We start from the raw sequence: 21,353 nt of genomic DNA, 5'->3' as shown, positions 1-21,353 counted from the left end.
CCCACAACAGCAAAGCTAATTTGGGAATTGGTCATAAAAACCGGTATACACAACCTGAACGGAATATAAGTCCATATCGTCATTTCCAATAAAACAGCATGCGATTTTTTTTACGGTGGTGCAACAACGGTAGAGAAACATTAAAAATGTTACTTCTTCTAATTCTAGTAATGGTGTAACTTCTAAAAATTTAAATGATTTTTCTAAAACTTCCCACATCGATTTGCTCTTAGGAAGCAATGAAACTTAACTGATGAACGAAATATGAGCCTATATATTTGATTGATATGCATACTACCAATTTTTTTTTTCTTCTTTCGAACACCTATTTTGCAAAATATTTGTATATTATACAGATGGACAAAATATGTAAACTTTTTCAGTTTAATTGGTCTCAAACAAGTAAGTATTTATTTAGTACGCTTAAGATTATTCAAACGTCTATACATGTCAGAGCCTTCCCTTGCTAACTTATCCGCCATTTGGTTTCCAATAATGCAGTGGTGACCTTTAACATAGTTCTAGAAGAAAAACAAATCAATACTTTAAATTTAAATACCAACTTGTGCATATTTGTAAATATGCCAGTTCTCGCTTACCCATTTCACCTGTATACTTTCGCCAGCAAGTAATTCATACAACTCCTTAAAATCTATAGTGTTTTTTAACGGCTTACCGTTTTTCAAACACCAGTCATTTTGCTTCCATACTTTAATCCATATCGTTATTGAATTTATAAGGAACTGTGAATCTGTACTAACACACAGTTTTTCGATGCCAAATGCTTTTGCTGTTTTAATAGCGTGAATGGCCGCTTGAATTTCACCCACGTTGTTGGTAACTCGACCAGTAACTGGTCGTGATTCATTTCTAAAAGGTTTTAAATATTTCATGTAGGACACATAAATATTTTTTCAAACATACAGCGAGTGATTTTCTCCAAAGTATACCCCCAAACCCGCACAGGCATCCGGCCGTCCATTATTTATACATGAACCATCAGTATAGACAATGACATAGTCCTCGGAATCAATTTCGAACGGAAGATTATTTATTGTTTTGAATCCCACAGGTTTCCAGACGTTTGAGACATGAACAGGATATTTTTTTTGTTTTGGTTTAATCTCTCCATCGGCGTTTCCTTTTCTTTTATTCCGTACGGGTATATCACTGCAACTCGGCAGTTCAACAGCAGCTGCAGCGGCAAGCTACGAAAGTTTGTATGCAAGAGTATACACTTAATGATATCGACCCAATGTGATATTAATTTATAAAGCGAATATAGGATGCATACCAGCTCTAAATCTCCCACTGAGTCCCTTTCCTCTTCAGGCCAAAAGTCTTTTGGAGTTGAAACTGGTTTTTCCGTCATGGCAAGACCAGTCATCTTTTGAAGAAACGCTTCGGCTTCACGACTTGATTTGAATTTCTTATATTTAGCACCTTTAAACCCTTTAACTTGTTCTTCGCACTTAGTCCTGAAACATAAGATAAGTTAATTTTATTCACTTCCAAAGTGAGAGTCGCATACCAGCTGTCGTATATGCCAACATTATGGCCACGGGCCACAGCGTAAAAGGACATGCATAAGCCTTTAATACTTGAATTTCGAAAAGCACTTCTTAAATATAGCATCTAACAATTGAAATCTTTCAATATTTCTAATATGAAGGTTTTAGTTTTTCCCTGTTTGATATAGAGTTTAGAATTGAGAAATCAGCTGGTTATTAGAGAGCCGCTGGTTATTGTTTATTAACAGGGTTGCTATACAATAGGTCTGTTCCAAGGCGAATTGAGTATCTAACGTGGCATTAAAAAGCACTTTTTCGCGATTTTGACGTCTGCTCCCTTCGCAATATAAAACAAACGAACAAAACAAACAAAAGTAGGAGAAATTACATGTTCGTGGAAATTCAGTGAATGGATTGATAATATTGCCATATGTATGATCAAAATGCAAACGAAGTGCCGCGTGTTGAACAACAAATTCATATAAAGCCTCCAAATGCAGTTTTTTTTATTGGAAGACGCCGTGGCTAAAAGGTATAAGTATGTACGTATAATTTCTTGGTTTAAATTGTTTCCATTGCTTTCACCTACTCTTCTTCTTCACAAACAAGTAATTCCCCTTCCTTTTGCTTGTTTATTGGTGTACTCTTACGAAATGGAGAATTCCGAAGGCGCAATCTTCTTCTCTATTATTCTTAGATTTGCATCACCTTTTTATTATTCAAAATGAAAATTGATTATTAATTTTGCTCCACCTTATACTAAAATTTGTTATACATAATGGGAAATGAAAATGTTAGACATTTGTATTGAGTGTGCTTATCACTTTTCAAACGGATTGCAGGTGAATTTTATTTGTTCAAATTTGAGAAATATATATATCTTCAAAGCATAAATTGGGTACAGAAACTAAAGGGGGTACCTTCTAAAAACTGCAATGTTATTTTGACGGCATCGCTTGAAATAAAATAAAACAAATAACTAAAAGAAAGGGGAATTACTTGTTTGTAAACATTCAATGAATGGCTTAGTACGAGGTTACGTGGCTCGAGCAGCGGCAACATTTACATGTATTTGTCTTTGCAGGTAGTTAGAATCAAGAGTATATATATTAGGGAGCTCAGCTTGTGTGGATACACCTTGCATCGATTTTCTGCCTCCATATATGTTCAAAGGAAATTACCACACACACACACTTTTTTGTCACAGCGTCATGCGCATAAAAACACAAATATACTGCGTTTGGAGTTTTTTACACTTATACACGCGGCACTTTATTTTCATTAGTTTGCTTAATTTTAATCGTCAAATCACAATATTAACAAGCCATTTACCGAATATTTACAAGTGCCTCTTCTTTCTTTTGTTTGTTTTGTATTATAATGGTGTATGACGTCGCGGGTTGTTAAAATCATCACACACAATTTAACGGTTTTTGGAAGGCGTCACCTTCTGTATGCTATTCGCCTTGATGTATGATGACATAAATTCGTCTTACTTACAGCGAACATAAATAAGGAAAAACGCAATACTTAGCGGGTGCAGTGAAATTTGAATATTAAAATTTATAATAATAAAATTTCTGTAAATGCCTTTCTACGCTGTAGCAAAAGGTCGGCGAGCAGGTGTGTTTACCACTTGGGCAGAATGTGAGCAGCAAGTGAAAAAATTTAGCGGCGCAATTTACAAGAAATTTCCATCCCTTTCGGAAGCCACGGATTATTTATTAAAACACGAATCGCTCATTTTGCATCAGAATCTTGAGGAGACTTCAAATAAAGGATGGGCGCAGGGTAGTATTAAGCCAACTGGTTTAGTAATGAATATCAAACAAGAGGAACCCGATTATATTCCTCTACAAACTACTGTTACAAAAAATATAAAAGAAGAGCCCATGGATGATAGTATGTGGTTTGAGGATGCTGAGGGTGATAAGGAGTTGGTGTGTAAACATTATTTTAATCTGTTAACAATTTATATACTTTTTTTTATTAAACTACTTTGAAGCTAGAAGCACTTGGTGCATTAAAGGAATATCCAGATGTTGATTCGAAGCCAATTATGACAGGGGGGGGAAAAATTAAACAGGACCCCAGTGGAAATATAAAAACGCTTAAAATTGGAAGTTACGTATATACTGTAGATAAAGATGGATATGTAGATGTGTACGTTGGTGGAAATAGCGAAAATGTTGGCCATTGGAATTGTATGGCTGGCTATGGTATATACTTTGGGAAAAATCATACTCTGTAAAATCACAAAATTTATGGTAAGTGAAAGAAAAGCATTAAATTATTTTATTTTTAGTAATGTAGCTGAAGCCGCATCAGGTCGCATGACTCGGAATGTTGGAGACATTGAAGCAGCAATTGCAGCAATTGAGATCGCCCAAAGAGTTGCAATACCGAAACTATGCTTGCACACTAGCTCGGAGTTCTTGCTGAATGCTGTGGCTTCTTGGATGAATAATTGGAAACGAAATGGCTGGCGAAACAAGAATGGTAAAGTGGTACAAAACCGGAAACAATTTGAAAAGCTGGATGCTCTCCTCAATGACAATTCAATTGACATAAAATGGGTATAATTGTAGATTCCGTACCTTCAAACATGTATATTAATACTCGTATTATTTCTTTTAGTCTGATGCGCGTAAGGAATCGGGTGCCTCGAAATATATGCGTGATGTAAAAAACCTGGCACGAATTGGAACAGAGGATTATCTTATCAATCATCCGTGTAAGGATGATAGTTTTTCATTGGATGAATCTGACTACTTCGACTATTATTGAATAATGTCAAACATTCGTCTAATACTTGTATCCGTTTATAGCAGTGCAACAATAGAGTACTCAATCGCATTTTTGAAATGCCATGGTATTTGAAGTATTTTTCATTATTTGTGATTTCTTGTAATTATATCGACTTCCTCATTGTTCATGAATTATCAAAAAAAAAATTAAGTATAAGCTTTAATAATAATGCATTTTTTAGAAGTTCAGAAAGTACTCATTTATTATATTAGTACCAATGTACAATGTATGAAACTTTATTTTCGATATTTCTTTACAAAAACACTTGGTCTACATATTGTAAATTATTTAATCTAGATAAATAGCCGTTGTTTTTAAAATTGATTTATGTGGGAACTCCGACCTGAAAACTTTCATAGGCAACAAAAACCGAATCGGTGGTGCTTGTGCCCCTGAAGTGAATACATATTCTTTATTTTAAGTATACAAATGCAAACTTTCCGACAATTTGTGTTTCAATTTTTAACATACTCGCAAGTCACAGGAAGAATGAAAATAATTAGTTGTTAATAGCAGCTAACATATCAGTAACGTGTAACGTATAAAAAACAGAAGATTTTGTTCAAAGTATGAAATACTGTGTTTACCTACGCAACATAAAAACAGAAAGAATTATTTTCTGGTTGTGGAGAACACTTATTTGTTTATTGAAAAAAGTAAACAGAATTAAAAAAAGCTTTTAATTACAAACGTTCCCGCGACAGTCGGTTCTACGTTACCAGAACGACCCGAATTTATATTCGGCCAAGGACTGTCACCTTAGCAGCATTCCCCATATATGTGGAAGGAATGTTTATGCTGCTACAACAACAACAACACAGGTCCCGTTTATCCATGTCCCCACAGTCAATCGCTCGTGATTAGTTTATTAATGAGAATTCACGCATGGTGCAGACACTAGAGCAACGACATTTACATGCACTTTGTTTTTGCAATTTATAAGTTTAAATGTCAAATTTTCTATCAGGTTTTAAAGAAACAAACGGAAAAAAAAATTTGGTAACTTCAAACAACCAAATCGTAAGAACAGCACCTTGGACTGATAAATAGCATAACCTGGCGACCTATGCTATCGCTTGCATCAGACCACTTGCCCATTATCATCTCGATCGAGAGACCTGCCGACTTTGTTTCCGCGGATCACCGGTCATACATCGACTTCAACAAAGCTAATTGGACCAGATTCGCGGAATTTATTGAGAACATCTTCGCAGCCCTACCCACTCCCACCGATGTGCGCGCAGGCGAACGCGCATTCCGCAACGCGATTACAGCCGCCGCGGCTCGCTTCATACCTGCTGAACGGATCCGGGAATTACGTCCCAATTTCCCAGCCGAAGCAGCCGTTATGGCAAACGAGCGTGACCGCCTACGCCAGGCCGATCCCGGGGATTCTCGTATAAAGGATCTCAATTTGGAGATCCGGCAACTGGTCACCCAACATAAGCGGACCAAATGGGTAGAGCATCTGAAGTCCTGTAACTTCACCTCTGGTGTGAGCAAGCTCTGGTCCACCGTAAGGTCCCTGTCGAACCCGACGAAGCACAACGACAAGGTGGATATCAGAGAACTGCAGCGGTGTAATGCTACTGCTTACACACCGCTTCAATACTCTGTTTCAACTCACTACTCATACTCAAACGGCAAGTGATTTGAGCTGAAGCATTCATTTCCATGACGGTGTGTGTGCTGATCAATACCGCTATTACCGCGATTGTTGAGTGTATGAATATCTCGTATACTCGGGTGTTAGATTTGAAAGCAATCGTATATTCAACTTCGGCTAAGCGGTGTGACGTGTGAAATCTGTCAAATGAGGAAAACACCGCAAACACCGCGTCGTCGTCCCAAATAGTGAGATTGTCTGCAGTATAATTCATAGCAGCGCACGGAAAAAAAGGATTTTTATACATATGTAGCAGTATTTTTAAATGAAAAGTTTTTTCTTTATCGAAGCAGTGATATTATTTTATTATATTATTGTACATTACTATTAATTATGACAGAAAATAAAATGAACTTTAAAATAAAAATTGAAAACCAAATTCATTATTTTACAAATTACTTATCGTACAAAAACAAATAATAATTTTTCTTTTAACTTACTTCTAAAGATACTTATGTATAAAGATATAAAGAAATTTTCTCAGCAATAAAATTTGAATTCTCCGTCATTATAAATCTTTTAAAAATAAACATATAATCACATGCACACATTAATATACATATCTGCAAGTAGAGTGATGCGTGTCCTTTGTTAATGCAACAAAGATAAAAAAAAACCTAGATAAGAAAGTGGACTCCTTCGAGTGCTAATCATTTATGTATTGAGAGAACGCGCGATGGCATAGATATTTTTAAGCGGTACTCTTTTGCCAAGAATGATAGAAAGAAGATTGCGCCCATCAGAGCGTACGTGACGTCACGTTTGCAGTGTTGTGCAGTATTGCCAACCATTTGCTCTTCACAATAAATTTAGTGCTTTTTTATACCGAAAATGCGACAATTTTTAAGTTTGGTGTTTGTTTCTTTTTGTTTTTAATTTAAGGCTACCGAGACTTTAGGTTAAAAAAAAACTGTATTATTATACAAAAGAAGTTTAAAAAAGGCCACTCTGAGAAGATTTTAGTGCTAATGAAAATTAGTTGATTCTTATAAAATTTAGTAGTTTGAAAAAATGGTGGGAAAAATGTTAAATATTTTGCAAATCATATTAAATTGTTCAACCAAGTTGTGGATCTACACATTTTATAGTGTCTAATATTGTTGCACAGCCGCTGATAAGATTGAACAATGTGTGAATGTGGATTTTAATAGTGCTGATGGAGTTGCGCCAGGAGAAGTGCCTTGAACGGATGGTGCCACTGGATTGATGGCGGAGGCAGTGTACAAACCGTTTTTGTAGGCTTAAGAATTGCATCTATGGAACAGTGATCGGCTTATGCAGTTATTTATATGATTAAAGATATAGATATTATTGTTTGTTATCAAAAATATATATGCATATCAATCCTTAGTGGGACATAGGGCATCAATAGATGTATTCATTGTAAAAATAAGCCACAAAATACCAGAAAATACTAAAGAAACTATACAGACATTTTTACGAAAAGAGTACCTTATCTAGTTACAGAACTTCAAATATAGCAAAAAAGTCGTTCCCTTAACAAAAGAGTTTCGCTTAACAAAAAAACTCATAAATTAAATTGTACATAAGCATAACACATTTATTTAAAAAAACGTACATTCTACAGACAATTTGTCACGCATACAAAGTTCTTTAAGTAACACAATACAAATTTCGTGTTTTATTTTCTTTAAATGGGCATTTAGTGCGTTTTTATATCCAAAGCTAGGCAACTCTGCAGTAGCGAGAGAGAGATTTGACTGCCGAAAGCAGAAGAACACCAACAACACCTGCACTCGCGGGCAATGCCACCAGATGTTAAAAAAAAGAAAAACTAAATAAAACTGAGTGAATTATTTAAATAATTATTAAAAAATGTATATTTTACAAAATTATAAACATGACATTTTAATTAGAACAACTAGAAAAATGTCATGAAGAAAGAACTAAAGCTCCGAGACACAAAATAATAAAAATAACAAAAAAAAAATGATAAATCAAGTTACGAAAATGGTAATCTGGTCATACTGGAGCTAAAATCACGTAACTAGTTGTCAAATTCGCTGAGCGCAAAGTAACGGGACCACGATGGGCGCCATCTCATTATTCTTTGCATCATGCTCTTTTGCTTGTGTGTTATGATCTATTTGTGCAGGCGGTGTTTTCAGTATTGTTGTCATTCGGTAGCGGTCATATGCAGCACCGCATAGCCGAAGTGATCGAACAAGCGGTAGTTATAAACGAAGCAAAGACTGAACAAAGAAAGACTCGGATGTGCAAACGATATACATAGAACATTTACTGCTCTGTTGCGGTTCTGCTCAGCGCAAACACCGCTTAGTTTGCGTTGGTCGTACATATTGATACCGCTTTTTTTGTGAGTGGATCGCAAGTCAGAAAAATACAACCGCTTGCAGTTCTCTGGTGGATATCACCTTCAACGGTCGTACTTCGTCGGACCCGAAGAGATGCGCGAGCTATTTCAGCCGGCAATTTATATTGCATCCTCCGGTCGACAGATCTAAACGTTGTGCCACCAGACGGCTGCACAAACTGCCATACAACAGTGCAACGCTTGCTTTCACCAGCGACGAGGTTCAGGGGGCCATCAAACACATGAAACCATCAAAAGCCATTGGCCCCGACGGACTAAACATGCTGATGTTGAAAAAACTGGGTCCATTGGGAGTAGAATATCTCACAAAGGTCTTCAACCTGTCCATGGCCACTCTCATCATTCCTGATAAGTGGAAATTAGGGAGAGTGGTCCCACTGCTGAAGCCTGGGAAACCCGCCAACCAAGGGGAGTCTTATCGTCCGATAACTCTCCTTTCCCCAGTAGTGAAGACACTTGAAGCCCTTTACTCCCACTACTCACTGAACACCTGACTCCAGCCCAACACCAGCATGGTTTCCGTAGAGTGCACAGTACCACCACGGCACTCACCGTCATAAACACCCAGGTAAACCGCGGACTAAACCAAAACCGCCCCTGCGAGAGGACTGTCCTAGTAGCGTTGGACCTACAAAAGGCTTTCCACACAGTCAGCCACGACACGCTACTAGATGACATTTTACAGTCGACACTCCCGCCAGGGCTGAAGAGGTGGACCGCGAACTACCTGAGTGGTCGTCACTCGTCGGTAATATTTTGAGACCAAACCTCAAAAGAGAGAAAAATAAAGCAAGGAGTACCGCAGGGTGGTGTCCTTTCACCCTTGCTTTTTAATTTCTATATTTCGAAACTCCCCCAGCCACCAGAGGGAGTCTCACTGGTCTCATATGCCGACGACTGCACGATAATGGCGTCGGGCAATGACATTGATGGCCTATGCTCAAAAGTAAACGACTACCTCGCCCGCCTTTCTCGCTTCTTCACTGCGAGAAACTTAAAACTTTCTCCCACTAAATCCACGGCGACCCTATTTACCACCTGGACAAAGGAGGTCAAGCTGCCACTTCAGGTGCACGTCGATGATACCCCAATACCGACGGTAAACAACCCCAGAATTTTGGGAGTCACCTTTGACAGCTTGCTCTCCTTCTCAGCGCAAACAACCGCTATTGCAACGAGAGTACAGAATCGCAACAAGGTCCTCAAGTCGCTCGCCGGCAGCACTTGGGGCAAAGACAAAGAAATATTGCTGTCGACTTTCAAAGCAATAGGCCGACAGGTTCTGAACTATGCCGCGCCTGTCTGGTCGCCTGGAACCAGTGTCTCCTGATGTCCCCCATCCAACATTTGCATGACGAGGCGCACATGCTCCCGGTTAAGGAGCACAACAAAATGCTCGGCAAGCAGTTTCTGCTTGGGTGTCACCGTAGGCCTCACCCATGCAGACACCTGCTCGAGCCTGAGCCACCTCCCAGGTACATCAGGAGGCACTTCCTCAACTACGTGGACGAGATCCAGGACAAAACGGACAGACCACTCCAGGATCAGACAGTATACAGACAGGCAATTAACGACATTCATCGGGAGACCCTTACCACCTTCTTAAGCTCCCGACCCCCGAATGCCGTTATCGGAGTCTAACCACCACCTATCGCAGACGAAGAGCTCCAGCTTCCCCGAGAGTCCCGCGTAATCTTGGCACAATTACGTTCTGGATATTGTAGCAGGTTAAACTCCTACCTATCCAGAATCGACCCCGAAATACTAAACATATGTCCAGCATGTGAAGGTACCCCGCACGACACTAACCACCTCTTCACATGCCCCATCAAACCCTATCATCTAACACCCCTTTACTTCTGGACCCATCCTGCCGAAACAGCAAGTTTCCTGGGCCTACCGTCAGATGAGCTAGACGAAGAAGACCGGTAATTACACTACATCAAGGCGAATTTATTACAGGTGACAGCAAACACATATAAGTGAAACCCTACATGTATTTGTTGTTGCGTTTGGTGCAAGCATCACGTCAAAATCAGCAAGCAAATGTAAACATACGAATGTACACATACCAATACATACAAACAAAGCATATCATTTTGACGTAAGCCATATGGCCTCTGGTAGGTCAAGCATTGTTTGACAAGAACTTTATATGTGTGCGTGTCGGGTGCTTGACGCTAATATCTAAAATTTTTGATTTTTACCGACAACAAGTATGTGTGACACGACGCCACCCGACTGCACTAACACATACAAAGCGCAGTCAAGCATGCTGTATCGTCGCCAGAGGCCAATACCTACGGTGAAAAATTCAGCTGGGTGAATTCTGTCACCTTAATAAATCCACCTTGCACTACATTGACAGGGCGAAGATACTGCTACAACAACAACAACAACAGCACCTTGTATAAATTGTTATAATTGAAATAAAATAAAACAAATAACTAAAAGAAAGGGGAATTACTTGTTTGTAAATATTCAATGAATGGTGGTCCCGTTACTTTGCGCTCAGCGAATTTGACAACTAGTTACGTGATTTTAGCTCCAGTATAGCTAGATTACCATTTTCGTAACCTGATTTATCATTTTTTTTTTTGTTATTTTTATTATTTTGTGTCTCGGAGTTTTAGTTCTTTCTTCATGACATTTTTCTAGTTGTTCTAATTAAAATGTCATGTTTATAATTTTGTAAAATATACATTTTTTAATAATTATTTAAATAATTCACTCAGTTTTATTTAGCTTTACTTTTTTTTAACATCTGGTGGCGTTGCCCGCGATTGCAGGTGTTGTTGGTATTCTTCTGCTTTCGGCAGTCAAATCTCTCTCTCGCTACTGCAGTGTTGCCTAGCTTTGGATATAAAAACGCATTAAAATGCCCATTCAAAGAAAATAACCCAACAAATTTTTATTGAATCACTTAAAGAACTTTGTGTGCGTGACAAATTGTCTTTAAAATGTGCGTTTTTTTAAATAAATGTGTTATGCTTATGTAAAATTTAATTTATGAGGTTTTTTTGTTGAGCAAGACTCTTTTGTTAAGGGAACGACTTTTTTGCTATATTTGAAGTTACGTAACTAGATAAGGTACTCTTTTTGTAAAAATGTCAGTATGGTTTCTTTAGTATTTTCTGGTATTTTCTTGTTTATTTTTACAATGAATATAACTCTTAATGTCCTATGTCTCACTAAGGATTGATGACCGGAAGAAACGATTACACCTCTATGGTTTTAATTCGCATTCAACAAATTCAAAGGCTTTTTAAAATGTGTAAAAAGGTTTTCAATCTTAAGAAGAGTTGAGAGAGGGGCATTTAATATTTTTGCATAACCTTAAATGGAGCCAAAAATTAAATTTGCCCTTTCGAATTATCAAATTTTATAAGAGTAAAAAAATTTTCATTAGCAATAAAATCTTCTCAGAGCGACCTTTTTTAACCTTTTTTTGTTTAATAATATAATTTGTTTTTTAACCTAAAGTTTCGGTAGCTTTAAATTAAAAAAAAGAAACAAACAGGAAACTTCAAAATTTTCGCATTTTCGGTATAAAAAAGCACTAAATTTATTGCGAAGAGCAAATGGTTGGCAATACTGCACAACCCAGCAAACGTGACGTCACGTACGCTCTGATGGGCGCAATCTTCTTTCTTAAAGAATAAAAACGCAATACTTGGCGGGTGCAGTGAAATTTGAATATTAAAATTTATAATAATAAAATTTTTGTAAATGTCTTTCTACGCTGTAGCAAACGGTCGGCGAACAGGTGTGTTTGAGACTTGGGCAGAATGTAAGCAGGAAGTGAACAAATTTAGCGGCGCAATTTACAAGAAATTTCCATCCAAGTTGGAAGCCGACAAATTTGTGGATAATTATCTAAAATCTAACAAAATCAAACAAGAGGAACCCGATTATATTCCTCTACAAACTACACCACATACTATGTGGTTTGAGGATACTGAGGGTGATAAAGAGTTGGTGTGTAAACATTATTTTAATCTGTTAACAGTTTATATACTTTCTTTTTATTAAACTAATATACCTTGAAGCTAGAAGCATTTGATGCATTAAAGGAATATCCAGATGTTAATTCGAAGCCAATTATAACAGGCGGGGGGGAAATTAAACAGGACCCCAGTGGAAATATAAATACTGTAGACAAAGATGGATATGTAGATGTGTACGTTGGTGGAAATAGCGAAAATGTTGGCCAATGGAATTGTACGGCTGGCTATGGTATATACTTTGGGAGAAATCATCCTCTGTAAAATCACAAAATTTATAGTAAGTGAAAGAAAAGCATTAAATTATTTTATTTTTTAGTAATGTAACTGAAGCCGCATCAGGTCGCATGACTCGGAATGTTGAAGCAGCAATTGCAGCAATTGAGAGCGCCCAAAGGGTTGGTATACCGAAACTACGCTTGCACACTAGGTCGGAGTTCTTGCTGAATGCTGTGGCTTCTTGGATGAATATATGGAAACGAAATGGCTGGCGAAACAAGAATGGTAAAGTGGTACAAAACCGGAAACAATTTGAAAAGCTAGATGCTCTCCTCAATGACAATTCAATTGACATAAAATGGGTATAATTGTAGATTCCGTAGCTTCAAATATGTATATTAATACTCGTATTATTTCTTTTAGTCTGATGCGCGTAAGGAATCGGAATAATTATTATTCGACAATTATTGAATAATGTCAAACATTCGTCTAATACTTGTTTCCGTTTATAGCAGTGCAACAATAGAGTACTCAATCGCATTTTTGAAATGCCATGGTTTTTGAAGTATTTTTCATTATTTGTGATTTCTTGTAATTATTAATAATAACGCATTTTTTAGAAGTTCAGAAAGTACTCATTTATTAGTACCAATGTACGATGTATGAAACTTATTTTCGATATTTCTTTACAAAAACACTTGGTCTACATATTGTAAATTATTTAATCTAGATAAATAGCCGTTGTTTTTAAAATTGATTTATGTGGGAACTCCGACCTGAAAACTTTCATAGGCAACAAAAACCGAATCGGTGGTGCTTGTGCCCCTTTATTTTAAGTATACAAATGCAAACTTTCCGACAATTTGTGTTTCAATTTTTAACATACTCGCAAGTCACAGGAAGAATGAAAATAATTAGTTGTTAATAGCAGCTAACATATCAGTAACGTGTAACGTATAAAAAACAGAAGATTTTGTTCAAAGTATGAAATACTGTGTTTACCTACGCAACATAAAAACAGAAAGAATTATTTTCTGGTTGTGGAAAACACTGATTTGTTTATTGAAAAAAGTAAACAAAATTAAAAAAAGCTTTTAATTACAAACGTTCCCGCGACAGTCGGTTCTACGTTACCAGAACGACCCGGATTTATATTCGGCCAAGGACTGTCACCTTAGCAGCATTCCCCATATATGTGGAGGGAATGTTTATGCTGCTACAACCACAACAACAACACAGGTCCCGTTTACCCATGTCCCCACCCTTGTCCTTTCACCCTTGCTTTTTAAATTCTACATCTCGAAGCTCCCCCAACCACCAGCGGGAGTTTCCCTGATCTCATACGCTGACGATTGCTCGATAATGGCGTCGGGCAATGACATCGATGGCCTGTGTTCCAAAGTGAACGACTACCTCACCGACCTTTCTCGCTTTTTCACTGCGAGGAATCTACAACTTTCCCCCACAAAGTCCACGGCGACCCTTTTCACCACCTGGACAAAGGAGGTCAAGCTGCCCCTTAAGGTAAAAGTCGATGACACACCAATTCCGACTGTGAATAACCCCAAAATTTTGGGTGTAACCTTTGACAGCTTGCTCTCCTTCTCTGCGCATACAACCGCAATTGCCACTAAGGTCCAAAATCGCAACAAGGTCCTCAAATCGCTGGCCGGCAGCACTTGGGGCAAAGACAAAGAACTGTTGCTTTCGACATTTAAGGCAATTGGCCGGCCGGTTCTCAACTATGCTGCGCCTGTCTGGTCGCCTGGAACTAGTGATTCGCAGTGGACTAAGCTACAGACCTGTCAAAATACCGCCATTCGGACAGCGACCGGGTGCCTCCTAATGTCACCTATCCAACACCTTCACAACGACGCACTAATGCTCCCAGTTGCGGAGCACAACAAATTGCTCAGCAAGCAGTTCCTGCTCGGATGTTACCGCAGGTCTCATCCCTGCAGACACCTGCTTGAGCCTGAGCCGCCTCCCAGGCACGTCAGGAGACACCTCTTTGACTACGCTGGCGATATCCAGGACAAGACCGACCGTAACCTACTGGACCGGACAGTATTTAGACAGTCTATAAACGACATTCACCGGGAGACCGTTACCACCTTCTTGAACTCCCGTCCTGTGAATGCCGTAATCGGAGTCCAACCACCACCTATTGCAGATGAAGAGCTCCAGCTTCCCCGTGAGACCCGTGTAACACTGGCACAACTACGCTCTGGATATTGTAGCAGGTTAAACTCCTACATATCCAGAATCGACCCCGACATACCAAACACATGTCCGGCATGTGAAGGTACCCCGCACGACACTAACCACCTCTTCACATGCCCCCTCAAACCGACTCATCTAACCCCCCTTTCCCTCTGGACCCAACCTGTCGAAACAGCATGTTTCCTGGGCCTACCCCTAGATGAGCTAGACGAAGACGAACGATGATATGCCTACTCTGACAGGGCTACCTATGCTGTTAACAACAACAACAACAACCCATGTCCCCACAGTCAATCGCTCGTGATTAGTTTATTAATGAGAATTCACGCATGGTGCAGACACTAGAGCAACGACATTTACATGCACTTTATTTTTGCAATTTATAAGTTTAAATGTCAAATTTTCTATCAGGTTTTAAAGAAACAAACGGAAAAACAAAATTTGGTAACTTCAAACAACCAAATCGTAAGAACAGCACCTTGTATAAATTGTTATTATGGAGATTTGAAGGCCACAATCACATTTCGGCGAAAAGTTCTTGATTTTTAATCTTTATTTTTAACAATTTTAACGGTTGCTTTTCTTAATTTAGATCAAAGATGGATTTGTAGATGTATGCGTTGATAGAAATAGCGAAAATGTTGGCCATTGGAAAATAACGATTTCATTTTATGATATGTAATCACAGAGTTTGAAAAGATATTTTCATTGTGCAATTTCACTCGGTGAAAGATTGAGTGAAGGCTCATCTTCGCCCTCATATTTGTGCAATTCATGACGGTAATAAAACCAAAATTTCATAAGTTAAGTATAATCGTGACATATGTAAATGTAAAAGCTGAAACACAAGTGGCATCACTGCATTTTCGGAGATATTGCCAACATAATATAATTGGAAAATACCTACACACCTACCGCTAAACGCCAGCTTCACAAACACCACATCACACTGGCCTCACACCGATGCACACATACGCTCCTACACTACCAAAATTCACCACCACTACGCCACACCAATTCTCACACATATAGAATTCTGCGCACCATTTTCATTTTTCCACTGTCAAATTACTACGGAACGAAGGAGAAACGACGACGACGATGAAGGCGAAGGAGCAAAACGCAAGAAATTGAAATTGGGAAGCGCGTACGAGCAAAATTTGGTGAAAAAAATTGTGAAAAGACGTGAATTTATGGACGCAATATGTGTAATATTATGAGTATTAAAGTGATATTTTCATGCTGCATAATTGCATGCTATTGGTGAAGTGAATTTTTGACAAAATTAGCAAGCTTGCTTACTGTTCACTGCCGTCGCCGCAGTTGCTGCATTGGCCGAAGCCGCAGCGAGGACGTCGCGCCCGTCATCAACGTAGCTATACAGAGTGGAGCCCGAGACAAGAAGAAACCGTCGCTGCTGCTATTTGTATTGCTGTAGCCGACGTAGGCCATTGTATGTGCGGCGTGAATGAACGAATGGTGTGTGTATGAGTGCGTGTGCCACAGAAGTGGCAGTGGCAAAACGCGCAGAAACGAAAAATAAAAATATAATTGAAATTTAAATTCGTTGAGTGAAATATTTGCATGTAGTTAGAAAAGTAAGATATATTCGCACAGTTTTTGGTACTTGTAGTACGGTTAATAAAAATAATGTGTAATTGATGAAATAAGCAACAAAATTGATAGCTTTAAACCCAATTGGGGGGAATTTGTATTGAAAATTTTTAGTAGATGTGGAAAGTAGAAAACTAAGAAAAAGTGTAAAACAACGAGAAGTGAAGGGGGCCATAAGAAGCTGTAACATTTCGCTCTGCCTTCGATCGCGATGATAACACCGTGTGTGCGAAAGAGATGAATATCGGGCTTTAGTTGACAGCAACAAACGGATATAAATCATGAAAAAATAAAAAAGTGTAAAGAAGAAACTCGGACAAAGTGGATGACGAAAAGAAATTGAACAAAAAGGAGCGCAGTGAAGTGTGTGTGAGTGGGAGAAGTGGAACAAACGAAATTGTGAAAGAAAACATAAAAATAACTATTCCAAATGCAGGAAGCGTCAACAAAATGGATAATAAAACAATACAGTTGGATTTCAAATTACTGGTAATTAAAGATTGCATTAAAAACAATGCATTTAATTAAACAGCTATTTATCAAAAAATCTTAGATACACAATTAAAATTACTACATAGAGCGAAAGCTACACATTTGTAGAGCGCGTTAATAAAAAATTGGAACAACATAATTCAGTAAATAATGTAAAAACCACTATGTAGGTAGAAGAAGTAATTGCCGTTAACCCCATAGCCAATTGGAATAAGAGAATATGAAATACAATATAAATCAATAACTTTATCTTAATTAATTTCGCTCCTTTTATTTATTATTGTATATAAATTTATTGTTTACAGCTGGAAATATGCTATTAATAATCTAGTAGCGTTAAAACTATTTAAAGGGTGATGCATACGCAGGTTTCTTTTTAGAAATGGACAAAACTCAATTTTTTTGTTTCATTATTATCTCGATTAGGTATATTATTATTGTATTATTCAAAAGAGAAAGGGTATATTTTATTTATGAAACACAATTTCATTCATGTGGCTGGCTCGGCTTGCTTCACAGTAACACATCCTGTTAACCCAGTTTTTCAAGACGTTGACTTAAAACATCGATTGCGGTATTGCCACACTATTCTTATAAAACCAATGATCACGGAAGTCCATACCTTTAATTTCCGGCCATAAAAAATTGTTTATCATACCTCTTAAACGTTCATCGTTGATCGGCGATTCCAGCAGCATTTTAAAAGAAAAACAGGCCAGTGATGGCACCGCTCTAAAATACGCACCAAACTGTTTCCCATGCCATCTCACTCCAGTTTTTCGTGTTAACATTGCCGCCGAGAAAGAACTGACGTGAAGAAGTGATTAAAGGAAAACACTATGTGGACACCCCTGTACAGTTGTTATATTAATGTTCTGAATGTGGTATTCTACCGAAACCTCTATAGAAAATCTTATAAAGTGGTTTGCTTGAAAACATTTTAAGCTTTTAAGAAAATATTTCATATTATAGACAAGTATTTTGGCAACTGTATACTTGATTTATTAGAGGATATCCTAATAAGACCGCTAATTTGGAGATACAGTAATTAAATATTGGTGCTTTAAAAATAATACCAATTCAATATATCAAAAAATTCAAGTGGTTACACTATTTTCTTGCACCAGTAGCATTTAAAATTTACCATTACCCATTTTCCCTAAGCAAAAATGAAGAAATTTGATTCTTATAATAAATACCGCTATACATTTTTCACTTCTACATCTCTGTATTTTTTGCACTCGGTATTTCGGCAATTGCTATCGATGAACGACTGCTATAAAAAAACTTGTTCATGTTTGAAGTTTACAGTGGGCATCGAACCCAGGATTAACGCACAAACCTCAACGGTAGCTGATATCTACATTCCTTTAAATACAACTCATATAGTAAATAAGCACATGCACATACATATGTACGTACTTATAATTGGCGCATACTTCTTTTGTTAGGAGTTTTCACTAAATTTTCAAGGTGTGCGTTTAGATATGAGCATGTTGGCCGAAAAATGATGGATATCGACATATACACGTAGTTATATTTATTTATTATTTTATTTCGTTTTGTTATATTAATATGCATCTGCGATTTAAAAAAGTTATATTCATCATGAAAGCATGGAACATCATTCTTCCTCTCGCCATTAATTTTCGCAATGAAATTTGTTCAGGGATGAGTGCTCAGTACCAGTACTTGGCTAACCAAACCTTACAATCAAAATCGAGCTTAATTTGACTGCTTTAATTCCATTTACCAGCTCCCCACTGAATCCAGCGCGCTTAGCACACACACTATATTAAAAATAAGAATATCGTGCACTGCCTGCGCCATTACCGTCACACCTTCATCTGAACATACTAACAACGTATACATTTCCGCTGCTTTCCATTGCTGCTGCTACGCAGTGTCTGTCACAGTCGCCGCTACTCTGCGTCATGTGCTGGCATTAGTCGTACAACGCTACTGCGCTGCCGTCCCACTTTAACCCCAATAAGCGCCTCGATTCGCTCACTCTATCCATTTATCCTCCTTGTATCAAACTCTCTACCGTCGCTGCTTATATTCTGTTATTTTTCGATAACGAATAGGAACAACACTGGCTGCTGCCGAAAGCTCACCGTAATTTTAACTCGCACTGCTGCTGCTTCTGTTTGAGCTGACTTGTGTAGTGGCAGAAGTCGTAGTCTCAGCTTCAACACAAGCACAAAACACAAATAAATCGGCATCCACATTAAATAGCCGCCCGCCTGCTCGATAGTTCGTTCGCTCGCTAGGTTGTCTATTTGCCTACTTTCTGACTAGCTTGCTCTGGCTGTACGTGTATTTTATTGTATGTGTGGATATGTATAATATGCATGCATATACATATGTATGTTTATTTTGCCGATATTATCATTGCCGTGTTTTACCTCCCTGCTGTTGATATTTTCTTATATGTATTTGTTGTGACAAAATATTTATTTTAATTCTTATTAGTTTATGTACATATAGTACGTAAATAAATGCAATACTTATATTAATGCATATATACATACATACTATGTATGCGTATAAATATTTAGTTATTCGTCGTCTGATAGAATTGTTAGTAACTTAGGAAATACAGTGTTTTACAAAAAATGAATCACTACTCCAGAATATCAAATATAATATAAAGAACATAATACTTTAACAAATATTGTTAAATAATATTTTTTAGTGTCAACAAATTTTGCTTTTCTAGTGGGAATACTTTTTATTTTATTTTGACAATAGACTTAACTTATAGCTCTTAATTAATCCCATACTTCGTGCTGAAGTGGATTTTGGAAAATTTGTAGTTTTCAAGGTATTACGAAAAACCGCGGTTAGGAATTCAAACGTCGATATCAGTGAATATGAGGAAATATTTCAATGTGGATTATTTTAGAATGTTGAGCATTGACGTCTCTTAAAGATGGTTTTGATTTTAACTATTTTAAGCTATTTATACTTTTTTTAAATTAAATTTTAATCAATGTCGCTCGGGACATTCCCACCACAGTCGGTTCTAAGTAACCGGAACGACCCGGATTTACATCCGGCCAAGGACTGTCACTTCAGCAACAACAACAACAATACGTCGCACATAATATTTTTATCCTTTATGATACATAGGTTATTTTTGTTGCTCTTTATACGAAATTATATATGTATAAACAAGCTAAGTGCCAATGTTTTTAAATCAATAGAAGTATTGCCACTATTCACTTTCACAAAATAAACACAAACTTAGTCAAAATATGTAGGATGAATAGTGTTGCGGAAAAACAACAAAGCGCACAACACAAATAGGAGGAGGAGCTCGGCTTAAAGGGCTTAAACGCAAATTATATATATATTATCAGGTCAGTCCATAAGTTCGTGCGTTTTTTTAAAGGTGGATAATAATGGTTATGGATGGTTAATAAAAAAAATGTTTAAAGTATTTATTAATCAATAATATATTTTCCTTCATTATTTACAATGGCTTCCCAACGTTTAGGCAAATTTTTAAATCCCTGCTCAAAAAGTTTTTTTGTCCTTGGAGCCAAAATACGCTTCGATATCCCTTTTTATAGCTTCTTTTGAGAAGTAGTTCTTGTTACTCATATGGGATTGAAGTCCACGGAAAAGGTGATAATCATAAGGTGTAATATCCGGAGAGTATGGTGGATGCGGCATTAGCTCCCATCTGAGCTCGTTCAGCTTGCCTAATGTTTGCCTTGCGGTATGAGATCTTGCGTTGTCGTGGTGAAACAAAACTTTCCGTCAATTCTCTAAAGACTGTAGATTTTTTTTTAAGTGCCTCATTCAGGTTTGATAGCTGATGGTAATAATAATCAGCAATTATCGTCTGGTTTGGTTCCAGAAGTTCATAATAAACAATACCGGCCATATCCCACCAAATAGACAGCAGAATCTTCTTGGGGTGAAGACCATCTCTAGGGGTCGGTTCTGGTGTTTCATCTTTATCTAACCATTGGCGTTTGCGAACAGGATTATTGTAAAGGACCCATTTTTCATCACCAGTAACGATACGGTTAAAAAAAACTTTCATTTTCAAGCCGTTACAGCAGCTGAGAACACACATTCACTCTCTGCTGAAGGTTGGCGACGGCAAGTCTATGCGGAACCCATTTTCCCAGCTTTGAAACCTTTCCCAACTGAACCAGGTGCCTGTGAACTGTTCCCTGCGATGAATTTAACCTCTGAGCTATCATATCGACTGTCAAATTTGGCTCAGCTTCCACGAGTTCGACCAAGGCGTCGGTGTTAAAGACTTCAGGACGACCAGCGCGCGGGGCATCCTCCACGTCGCAGTTACCACTTCGGTATTTTGAAAACCATTTTGCGCAATCCTTACACGCACGATATCCTCTCCGTGAACAGTGTTTATTTCTGCAGCAGCAGTTGTCGCATTTTTACCACTTTTATAAAAAAAATACAAAATATGCCTCTTA

At 37.7% G+C, this 21,353-nt stretch overlaps 4 protein-coding genes across 7 annotated transcripts in view; 3 read left to right on the top strand and 1 right to left on the bottom strand.

Annotated features, from left to right (window-relative positions):
* Positions 1-370: 370 nt before the first annotated feature.
* LOC129244799 (ribonuclease H1) lies at positions 371-1,729 on the bottom strand. 2 transcript variants are annotated; one of them, XM_054882646.1, is made up of 5 exons: positions 1,532-1,729; positions 1,295-1,478; positions 925-1,208; positions 600-870; positions 371-521 (listed from the first exon to the last, which is right to left on the bottom strand). In XM_054882646.1, the coding sequence occupies exons 1-5, from the start codon at positions 1,633-1,635 to the stop codon at positions 411-413; spliced, it is 954 nt and encodes a 317-aa protein (XP_054738621.1). In that variant the 5' UTR covers positions 1,636-1,729; the 3' UTR covers positions 371-410. The 2 variants fall into 2 exon arrangements, with proteins under 2 accessions (XP_054738621.1, XP_054738622.1); XM_054882647.1 differs by having other exon boundaries at positions 677-870.
* A 1,281-nt stretch (positions 1,730-3,010) lies between these two features.
* LOC129244797 (ribonuclease H1-like) lies at positions 3,011-4,766 on the top strand. Its single transcript, XM_054882643.1, has 4 exons — positions 3,011-3,451; positions 3,517-3,758; positions 3,817-4,087; positions 4,149-4,766. Exons 1-4 carry the CDS (start codon positions 3,098-3,100, stop codon positions 4,296-4,298), a joined length of 1,017 nt encoding a protein of 338 aa, XP_054738618.1. The 5' UTR covers positions 3,011-3,097; the 3' UTR covers positions 4,299-4,766.
* A 7,193-nt stretch (positions 4,767-11,959) lies between these two features.
* LOC129244798 (ribonuclease H1-like) lies at positions 11,960-13,361 on the top strand. The gene is made up of 4 exons (XM_054882645.1): positions 11,960-12,319; positions 12,391-12,605; positions 12,665-12,926; positions 12,988-13,361. The coding sequence occupies exons 1-4, from the start codon at positions 12,071-12,073 to the stop codon at positions 13,012-13,014; spliced, it is 753 nt and encodes a 250-aa protein (XP_054738620.1). The 5' UTR covers positions 11,960-12,070; the 3' UTR covers positions 13,015-13,361.
* A 2,528-nt stretch (positions 13,362-15,889) lies between these two features.
* Positions 15,890-21,353, top strand: part of LOC129246374 (uncharacterized) — a 37,079-nt gene continuing 31,615 nt past the window's right edge. For all 3 annotated transcript variants that reach the window (XM_054885142.1, XM_054885141.1, XM_054885140.1), the window contains exon 1: positions 15,890-16,890. In XM_054885142.1, coding sequence (XP_054741117.1) covers positions 16,852-16,890 — 39 coding nt within the window. In that variant the 5' untranslated portion in view covers positions 15,890-16,851. The remainder of the gene's footprint in view (positions 16,891-21,353) is intronic.

The sequence above is a fragment of the Anastrepha obliqua genome, chromosome 4 (assembly GCF_027943255.1).
Source record: "Anastrepha obliqua isolate idAnaObli1 chromosome 4, idAnaObli1_1.0, whole genome shotgun sequence".
Classification (NCBI taxonomy): domain Eukaryota; kingdom Metazoa; phylum Arthropoda; class Insecta; order Diptera; family Tephritidae; genus Anastrepha; species Anastrepha obliqua.
Note: the sequence above shows the minus strand (reverse complement) of the source record. Positions and strands in the feature narration are given on the sequence as shown.

Coding starts and splice junctions, on each gene's coding strand:
- LOC129244799 (XM_054882646.1), bottom strand. CDS start 1,635: ATGCTATATTTAAGAAGTGCTTTTCGAAATTCAAGTATTAAAGGCTTA. Junction 1,209..1,294: donor CAGTGGGAGATTTAGAGCTG/GTATGCATCCTA, acceptor AAACTTTCGTAG/CTTGCCGCTGCAGCTGCTGT. Junction 522..599: donor AAAGTATACAGGTGAAATGG/GTAAGCGAGAAC, acceptor TTTTTCTTCTAG/AACTATGTTAAAGGTCACCA.
- LOC129244797 (XM_054882643.1), top strand. CDS start 3,098: ATGCCTTTCTACGCTGTAGCAAAAGGTCGGCGAGCAGGTGTGTTTACC. Junction 3,452..3,516: donor CTGAGGGTGATAAGGAGTTG/GTGTGTAAACAT, acceptor ACTACTTTGAAG/CTAGAAGCACTTGGTGCATT. Junction 4,088..4,148: donor ATTCAATTGACATAAAATGG/GTATAATTGTAG, acceptor TATTTCTTTTAG/TCTGATGCGCGTAAGGAATC.
- LOC129244798 (XM_054882645.1), top strand. CDS start 12,071: ATGTCTTTCTACGCTGTAGCAAACGGTCGGCGAACAGGTGTGTTTGAG. Junction 12,606..12,664: donor TTTGGGAGAAATCATCCTCT/GTAAAATCACAA, acceptor TTTATTTTTTAG/TAATGTAACTGAAGCCGCAT. Junction 12,927..12,987: donor ATTCAATTGACATAAAATGG/GTATAATTGTAG, acceptor TATTTCTTTTAG/TCTGATGCGCGTAAGGAATC.